General features: G+C 54.2%; 1 protein-coding gene across 2 annotated transcripts in view; it reads right to left on the bottom strand.

Annotated features, from left to right (window-relative positions):
• The window catches only part of IRS2 (insulin receptor substrate 2), a 30,818-nt gene extending 21,560 nt beyond the window's left edge, over positions 1–9,258 (bottom strand). Inside the window, exons 1-2 of one of the 2 annotated variants that reach the window (XM_038173342.2) lie at positions 5,301–9,258; positions 1,259–3,964 (exon numbers count right to left, since the gene is read on the bottom strand). In XM_038173342.2, the coding sequence (XP_038029270.2) occupies positions 3,939–3,964; positions 5,301–8,880 (3,606 nt within the window). In that variant the 5' untranslated portion in view covers positions 8,881–9,258 and the 3' untranslated portion in view covers positions 1,259–3,938. Of the gene's footprint in view, positions 1–1,258; positions 3,965–5,300 lie in introns of those variants that run through there. The other variant, XM_038173343.2, reaches the window with a different exon arrangement.
• Between the last annotated feature and the right edge of the window lie 368 nt (positions 9,259–9,626).

Consider the following 9,626-nt stretch of genomic DNA (forward strand, 5'->3'; position numbering starts at 1 on the left):
GCCATTTATTTATATGTTCAGTACTTCAAAAAGAAGCATATTATTGATGCTTTCTCGGTGCTTTAAAGAAAATCTGATATAACCAGAAAGTACCTGAATGTATCTATGCTGCCACTGACCTGATGAATAGGGAGGAAAGTTACACTACATACACTGAGGATAGCACAATTTTCTGTGGATGCTTGCTGTGTTTAAACTTTTACACCACTTCAGCATCCCGGTATAATTAACACTATTTAAAACTAATAGTAAAGTGAGTGTAAAGAAACCCATGTTATTCTCCCCTTATTACAAAAACAAAACAAAAAAAGAACCAAACACCACCATATAAAACATGTCCTAATGCTCCCTCTGTTCAAACATTCCTTCATCCATTTTACTCACAAGTGAACGTTAGTCTCTGTAGCTATCTTGAAAGAAATCAAGTAATCAGAAGCAATCATCAACCTAAGCATTTCCTCTGCCTTGAGCAATGACTGTACCGGTTCATTTTAGAACAAACCCACTATTCAACTCTGTCTATAACAATTTATCTTAAATGACTCAAAGCAACCATGACATTCTTTATATGAACAGTATAGCTAAACATAATTTAGAGTATAAAGCAAAATAGAAGTCTAAAACGTGTTACAAGTTTTAATATTCTGTCTGCTTGTAAAAAGCTGACGTCCGTATAATCAACATCATTTAAAATATCAAAGGCTTCATTTCATCTCAGATAAACTCAGTTTACATTTTGTTCAATGAATGGCTCTGCTTGGTTCAGACCTAACCATTTTGGTGTGGTCACCTGTAAAATGCAATTTTAGAGACAAGAAGTGCATTCATAGAGGCAGCAAGAGACAACCTCAGACTTTTAATTCTTAGTTCAAGAGGTGAAATCCAACTACGTAAGCTATTAAGAGTAGTTCAGTTCTTTCGGGTGTTAATTACAATGTTCTCAAGGAAGTTGTCAGTAAGAGAAAATACTACACTTACAACTACTTTATTCAAAGAAGATTTTAAAACATGTACAGATTTCTAACACAGCACATAGTTCTTTCAATTCTTTTAAGGAGTCATTTAGAAACGAATGCAAGTTCTGGAAACGAGACAATTAAACATTCTCATGCCGCTCTGAGAACCAAAACTTTATGGCATTTGGCACAGTAGAAGGGAAAAGATCTTAATAATTCATTGTGCAAAGTAATCTAAAAAGAAAAAGGAAACAAGGGTTATGTATTAAATAATCTGAAATGCCATTAGAAAGACACAGGAAGAGATTTCTTAAGATAGGCTTTTTATTGTTTAGGCGCAATCATAAAACCCTCACAAAAGTAAGAGCTAATTGACAAGGGGGAGGTTCATTATTATCAAAAATCACCTTATTACGATCTTAAGTAGATGCATTACAGCTGATGACTACTTTAAATAAATCAAGACAAAGGAAACTAACAGAGGAGGAAACCACCCTCTGTTTTTTTGCATCATTTTACATAGTATCTGTTCAGTTTTGGAAAATTAGACCAACTACTAGAAGCATTTAAAAGTTACAGAGCATTTTGTTAATAGAAAACACAATTGAAGATAACACACCCAAGTATGGTGTTTTCACTCAAGCAAAATTCCCTATTACACACCCACTGAATTTAATGGGAATTTCACTTAGGAATTCCAGGATTACACACAAAGGGTAAAATCTTGACCCCACCGAAATTGAGACAAAGCTCCCACTTGACTTCAGTGGAGCTAAGATCCACCATAAAAACTCATCTCATCGTTGGGTGTGATCTGTCATAAATACAGTGGAATAAATAATTTACACTATATGTGAAAATAACCGTAAACGTCTCCATAAATAACAAAAACCATACACAGTTCATACTTTTTTAAAGCAAAAAAAGCAATCATCATATAAGAACAAAGGCTAGCTAATTATCAGCATGTAACAAGAGTTTTAACTGACCGGTAACAGTATTATTTTATTTACATGTTGGACGAAGGCAAGCGTTTTCCCAGATTCTTAAGCATTTGCACACTTTCAGAGTACAGTGAAACTAAATGAGCTGATAATTTCAAGCAACCTTTTGATTTTTCTGTTTTCACTGCTATTGTGGTGGCAGGAGCTTGCTCTTGTCATGACAGGAGAGAATCCCAGAAGCGCAGCACTGCTACAGCAGAGGTCAGGTACTGGCAGAGGAGACAAGCTACACGTGAAAACCAATCACTTCCAAATGGTACAGATAATTCCCATTCAAATTTTTATCCACATGAAAACATGTTAATTGCTGCAGACCTTTAGGAAGCATTCAGATTTATTTTTTTTTCCATCTTTTTTTTTTTTTTAAATGTATTTTACTCTGAATTACGAGATTGTTCATCTATCCTGTATCTGAACTGTTCCCCTGTTCCAACTACTAAACATATATGGATCCTCCATTGTTTTTAAAAAAACTCCCTAGAAAACTCCCTCTTTAGTTTTGAAGAAGTAAGGCTTCCCCCTTTGATAATATATTCAAAAACAACATCTGAAAAAAGTGCAAAGAGCTAAGTAAACAATGCTGACTATATACAATATAAGCAATCTCTTGTACAAACCATTACTTTACTAAATCAGATTCTCCCAAATCTACCAGAATTATTTCTGTGTTAAAGTAAGTTTACTCTTCCTTATGCACAAATATGGTTTTCTTTAAATTGTCTATGTATTTCTCTGCAGAATATGAAAGTCTTAATAATCTCCCAAGCCACAACTTTTGATATTTAAATACACTGGCACAACACTAAGTCATCTTTTTAACAGTGGCAGAAGCAGCTCTGTAAACAAACTTCAGTGTGTAATCCTAACAAAAAACAAAAGAGAAACTCAGAAATTTGCACAAGTCGATCCTACATACACTCCTAAGATTCTCTGTGATATATTCCTACTTTCCCATGCTATGACTCTCCCAGTCAGTCTGCCACAAACACAACTGGCATGAAACCCTGCGTTTGACATATAACCCAGAACGCTGCTGAGGGATGCTTGTGCAAGTTTTTTCTTACCGCCCTGGCCTGATATTGGCTACAGCAATCCCCGAGCAGAGCGAGACTGCACCGATGCGCAGTAGGCGGACACATTTTTCAGGGAAACAGAAGGATGGGAAGGAGAGCTTTGCCTCCTACGTGGAGATTAAACCTCGACGAGTTTACCCAGAACGCTTCTGGATGCGGTCGACATTTATAAGCTTAAAGGAAACGGGGGAAATAAATACACATGCAGATTACATATTAAAGTAAGTCTATAACCACCCGTGGATAAATATACAATTAAACCCTCTCCTCTGTACACCGTGTACCAAATTAACGTGGCTGTGTTTATTGCATTACCCTTTTGTTTACTTTGTCAGAAGGACAGCAGTCAATTCCCCCAGCTTATCTGGCTGATCGGCTGCTCTACTCCTGCTTTCCGCCTGGGTGATGGAAACGCCGCCATCCACGCCAGGTTTTCTCTGTCACTGGCTCCCGCTCCCCTCCCCCTGCTCCCCCTCTGCCTTGGGGTCAGCAGTTTGGAGACTGTTGTGGAAATCTCTCCTTCCCAGCACCCCCTGGCTTGCAGTCGTAGCCATAGGTGGCTCAAGACAAACCCCTTGTTTCTGTGAAAAATTAGTTTTGTTTTTTTTTTTTTTTTGCAAAGAAACGTGCACGGTCGTTTGCCAGTGTCCTGGGCTGCGGTCCCAAAGCTGGCCTTTTAGATGGCAACGCCACCAGTAATTGCAGCATCCACACCGCTTTAGGTCAAGACACGCGAATCCCAAAAATGTCTCCAGCAAAAATAAAAGCAACTGACAAGGAACACTCTGCACCCAACCCTTCGAGTCATTCAGAGTAAGCGTTCATCCTTTAAAACTTTGCCATTTCATTCAACAATCCTCTCGTCTTAATTAGGTTCAAAGCTCGCTCTGCCAACGGTGGATCTCTCATCTTTTCCATCTTCCTGTACTTCCTATCAAAAGAGAAAATATTTTCTTCTTCAAAATCAGCTAGCTAGTTAGAAAACAGAAGGAAAAAAACCGCAAGTGTAGCTCTACAAGCTGTCAGTTTCCGAGTATGATTGACGACCTCTGTCAGCACTGTGAATGCAGAAGCAATACCTATTTACCTCCAAGCAACTGCTTCTGCACGGTATGTCATTTCACCCCGCTGGACCCATAAACATCTATTACAGCTATATATGCATACAGGTTTAAAGTACCATGTCTTGCATAAATGCAACAGCAAAGAGGATCCCTACGGTGCCTCATCATTAACTTTTAATCCTTGACAGATTGGCTGCTCTGGGCCCTCCCCAACTAGCGCTCACTTGTGTACGAATTCTCGCTTGTTAAGAGGAGGCGGGCTGCTATTTGAGGGGGGGGGGTTGCTCTTTGTTCTTTCCTAAAGGAAAAAAAAAAAAGCAAAAAGCAGGAAAACCAGCACCTCAACAAAGGAACAGCTACATAATTAAAACAGAAATTCTCCCTCGGCCCCCCGTTTCGGGTTTCTTAGGCTTGCTTTTGTCTTCAAGCAGCCAGTGTTTTTTTGACCCGCTCCCAAGCCCGCCACCCAGCCGGTGATTCCCAGCGGGGCCCCGGCTGCACGCCACCACCCTAGGAGCCTCGGAGCAAAATGTGCAACGCGACATGGAACAGCTCAGGCGTACGGCGTCTTCTGGAAAGGCTTTTTTTTTTTTTTTTAAGAAAAAAAAAATTCACATTCCATGCTCACCATGATTTACTGTTAAACTTTTGCAAGAGATAAGAGATTTCAAAATCAAGATATTAAAATAACCCTCCTCGTTTTGTTGCGACTGACCTTCCCAGCTAGAGTGCCAAGGATTTCTCTTTCTGTAATCTGATGGCCTCACTGCAACAATTCTGCTTTTTAACTCAATCGTTTTACATTTTTAAATGGTATGTGGAAGCTGCATTAACAGAAACTATTTTGGTCACAATTTCCAAACGCTTGCTGAAAACCTTACATAAGAAAACTCTTAAGTATAACCCAACCATGGTAACAGCGTAAACATCAGCTCCTATTGGGGTACCCAGAAGTACACACTTGTAACAGCACAGCAGAACTTACACGTGAAGCAATACCCCCCAATTAAACTTTTCCCTCGTACAAAGAGAAAGCCAGTTCCCTCCAGGACCGCTGATTACGGGATGGGTTTGGGAAAAGGGATTTTGAAGGCAGGAGGCAGGGGAGTGCTCTCCGTGACAAAACAGGGTCCACCCGTGAGGAACAAACACGTTTAAGCAAAGCCACACACGTGGCAGGCACCGCCAGGCGTAGCTACTCACCTTTCACAGCACTTGCTTCTTTCAGGTTGTGAGACAGAAAGTCTATGCTGGCATAGGCGCTCGTCTCCACTCCGTTGATACCTCCTTTCAGGACGTGCCTGGCTTTCGACCTGGCTTTGTCACAGTTTGCCAGGGTCCCGTCCACCACGTCGATGGCGATGTAGTTGAGGCCGTTCTGGAAGCCGGCTGAGGTCTCCCGGCACATGGGGCTGCTGCCCTGCTCCTCCTCCAGGCCTTCGCTTTTCCTGAGGGACACGTTCTCCACTGAGGCCGAGTTGTGCCTTTTGGGGTTGTGTGCAAAGGAAGGGGACACGGGGGTCACAGTGGTGGTGGAGGAGAAAGTTTCCGAGCTGTGCCTCCTGCGCCCCTGGGGGTCGGCCCGAATGACCTTGGCCCCGCGGTTGGGGTCTGGGGGCGGGCTGGCAAGAATGAAAGCCTCCACCCCGGAGAGGGTGAGCCTCTTCACCCCAGCCGTGGGGCTGGTGACCCGGGCACTTTCTGGCTTCTGAGCGATGGGTTGGGGCGGGGTGGTGGCCATGCCAAAGGTCATCTCGGTGTAATCCCCGCCGTCGGACGGGCTGGACAAACAAGTCACCCCCACAGCCGCTTTCAGGTAGCGCCCATCAGGCTGGCTGGTGCTGGAGGAAGAGCCTGGTGAGAGCGCTTCCAAGGAGCCCACCGAGACCGTGCCCGACTGGGAGGGCGACTGCGACCCGAAGTCAATGTTCATGTAGTCGGAGAGGGGGGAGCGCCTCTGCCCCGTGCCCGAGCCCAGGGAGGAGGCTGGGCTGTCGGCGGGCAGCGAGGGGGGAGAATAGACAGCGGCATCCCCGAAGTCGATGTTTATGTATTCCCCGGGGCTCTTGGGCTCGGGAGGCAGGGGGTGCTCGTTCATGCTGGGCAGCATCGTCCGCAAGGTCTCCAAAGAGAGGCGGCTGGGCCGGACCGCCCGCTGGCACCGCTGGCTCAGGAAGCTCTCGGTCCGGCTGTGCCGCAGGGGCGAAGGCACCGTGTGGCTGGAGGGGGCGAAGGGGACAGCCGGGGAGGGACCCGTGCCGCACACCCCCTCCTCCGGGATCATCCTCCCCGGGGAGTTCATGAAGACGTACTGGTCGCTGTCCTTAGCCAGGCCCTGACTCTTGTAGGAGCGGGGTAAGGAGCTGTAGGAATAGCAGCCGGGCTTGGGGGGCTCGCCGGCCCCATGCCCCGCAGGGGCGAAGAAGAAGTCCGGGGGGGTGAGGGAGGGAGCCTGGGGCCCGTGGTGGGGGTCCCGAGGGGACATGTTGATGTAGTCGCCGTTGCTCAGCCTCCCGTCCGAGCTCTCCACGGACAGCTTGGAGCCACACCACATCCTCATGTAGCCGCTGTCATCAGGGGAGCTCTCCCCGGGCGAGCTGGTCTTGTAGCTGCTCCCATTGCCGGGGGACCCGCCGCCCACCCCGGGCCGGGGCTGTAGGATCTGCTTGGGGGCGGACACGCTGGTGGGGCTCATGGGCATGTAGTCATCGCCTCCCCGGCTCCCCCGCCCCAGGGCTGCTGCCACCCCGGGGGTCATGGGCATGTAGCCATCATCATCCCCCCCACCGCCTCCTCCTCCTCCTCCTCCTCCTCCCCCCCCTGCCGGCGGCCCCAGGTTGGTGCTGCTGCTGCCGGAGCTGCGGTGCGAGCCGATCTCGATGTCCCCGTAGTCCTCGGGGTAAGGGGTGTAGGTCACTTTGGGGGAGGCGGCGGCAGGGAAGGAGGGGAAGAGGCGGCCGGCGCTGCCGGCGAAGGAGGCGCGCATCAGCGTGTACTCGTCCAGGGAGGCGGAGGAGAGCTGCGGCGGGGGGGGCCTCTGCCGGCACGGGGTGGTCAGCGAGTATGTCCGCTTGCGGTGCCCCCGGTCGGCCGCCGGGTCGGGGCAGGGCCGGTAGCAGAGGCGGCCGCTGGGGGGTCTCTCCATCGCCATGTAGCCGTACAGCTCGGTGCCCCCGCCGGCGGCAGCGGGGTCCCGCGCCGGGGGGGTGTCGGCCACCGACTCGGGCGTGTTGCTGCGGTTGCTGGCGGTGGAGGAGGAGGAGAAGGGCCGCAGGTCGCCGCCGGGGCTGGAGCCGTACTCGTCGAAGGACATGAAGCCGGCGTCGCTGGGCGAGCCGGACACCGAGGCGCTGCCGCTGGACGGGCGCTGCGGCTGGTGCGGGTGCGGCGGCTCCGAGCCCAGCCCGCTGCTGGCCGACAGGCTGAGCGGGCTGGCGGCCGAGGGCGGCGAGTGCGAGGCGGGCATGGACATGGAGCGGCTGCCCTGCAGCCCGCCGCCGCCCAGCACCGGCAGCAGCTTCCCCGCCGGCCGCGCTGCTCCCGCTGCCCCTCCGGTACCGCCACCGCTCAGCGTGTGCGAGCGGCTCAGCGGGGTCCGCACGGGGCCGGGGCTCATGGGGCTGCCGGCGGCGGAGCCCACCCGGCAGCCGTCGCCCTCGCTGGCCGTCCGCACCCTGCAGGGCGTGCACTTGGGGCCGGCGGCCAGGCTGTCGGTGCGGGAGCGGCGCAGCAGCCCGGTCTGGCTGGGGGGCAGGTTGACCAGGTGGTGGTGGGGGTGGTGGTGGGGGTGGTGGTGGTGGCGGCGGCCGGGCACGGTGATGGGGTGGGTGGCCGAGGACGGGGCGCAGCCGCCGCCGCCGCCCGCCCCGCCGGAGGAGGAGGAGGAGGAGGACTGGCTCTTGCTGCGGGGCCGGAACTCGGACAGCTCCTTCAGCGCCTTCATGGCCTCCAGGATGGTCTCGTGGATGTTCTGCGCCACCACCGAGTCGTCCGCCTGCATCCACAGCTCGCCGGGCCCGGTGGCGGCCGAGCGCCCCACCTCGATGAAGAAGAAGCTGTCCGAGTGGCCGCAGCGCCGGATGTTCATCAGCTGCAGCGTGACCGCCGGCAGCTCGCAGTTGAGCCGCACGAAGCCGATGGTGCGGGCCGACAGGCACAGCCGGTGCACGCCCGTCAGGTTCTTGCTCTGCCCCAAGCCCTTGGGCTTCAGCGTCACCTGCCAGACCTCCCGGTAGGCGGCGGCGGCCGGCGCCACCAGCCCGTAGCCCAGCTCCTCGCCGCCGGCCGCCAGCGAGGAGGAGGCGGCGGCGGCGGCGGCGCTGCAGGAGGCGGCGAAGGGCGACGGGAGGTGGCGGCGCGGCGAGCCCTGCCCGGCCGCCTTGCCCTCGCTCAGCAGGTCGGTGAGCGCCCGGTACCAGCCCTCCTGCTCCTGCTCGTTCTCGGCCGCCACGGCGAAGTACTCGTCCTTGGTGTAGAGGGCGATCAGGTACTTGTGCTTGGCGTCGGCGCGCTTGTTGATGTTGAGGCACGAGTCCAGGGCGATCACCCGCTTGGGCGCCCCGGACTTGTTCCTCCATTTCTTCTCGCTCTCGTAGTACTCCAGCCGGGCGCCCCCCGCCTCCTCCCCGCCGCCCGGCCCCCGCAGCACGAAGAAGCGCTTGTGGCCGTGCTTCTGCTTGCGCAGGTAGCCGCACTTCCTCACGCCCTGGTTGTTGTTGTTGTTGTTGTTCAGGTTGGGGCCGGGCGGCGAGCCCGAAGGACCCAGCACGGCGGGGCTCGCCATCCCCGGCCCCCAGGCGGCTGCCTGCCTGCGCCGGGCCGGGACGGGCGCCCTCGGCGGGGACACCGCGCTAGGAGGAGGAGGACGAGGAGGAGGAGGCAGCGGCTCCGGCTCCTGCTGCTCTTGCTGCTGCTGCCCCGGCTGAGCTGCCGGCAGCGCTGCTCCTGCTGCTGCTGCTGCTGGTGCCGGCGCTGCGAGCGCTTCCCAGCTCGCCGCGCTGCCGCTGCCGCTGGTGCTGCCTGCGCCGGCGGGAGCGTGGCAGTGAGTAACGCATCGCGCACCGAGTGCCCCAACTAAAGAGCAAAACAACACGTGACCGCCCAGTTACCGAGGCGCTCACACACCGCGCCGGGGGCGGCACCCCGCCGCCGCCGCCGCCGCCCCTCATTGGCCGCCGCGCCGCCAGAGCGACAGCCGCCGCCGCCAATCGCGCGGCGGGGCGGGCGCCGAGCCCAGAGGCGGCGCGCTGCCATTGGCCGCCGGGAGCCTCGCCTCCCCCCGCCCCCGCCGGCGGGCCCCTTCCCGCCCACGGCCCCCGGCTCCCCTCAGGCGCCGCCCGCGGCGGCGGCGGGACCCGGCCCCGCCCCGCCCCCGGAGCGTGCCCGCCTCGGGGACCGTTGCGACCGTTGGCGGGGCGTGAGGGGCAGGGTGGCCGCGGGCTCGCCCCTCCGCACCCCTGAAGCCGCAGCGGGCTGTGGGGGGGCTGCCGGCAGGTGGCGGCGCCCCCGGAGCCGGGCTTCCGGGCGTGT

Source organism: Anas platyrhynchos, chromosome 1, assembly GCF_047663525.1.
Source record: "Anas platyrhynchos isolate ZD024472 breed Pekin duck chromosome 1, IASCAAS_PekinDuck_T2T, whole genome shotgun sequence".
NCBI lineage: Eukaryota > Metazoa > Chordata > Aves > Anseriformes > Anatidae > Anas > Anas platyrhynchos.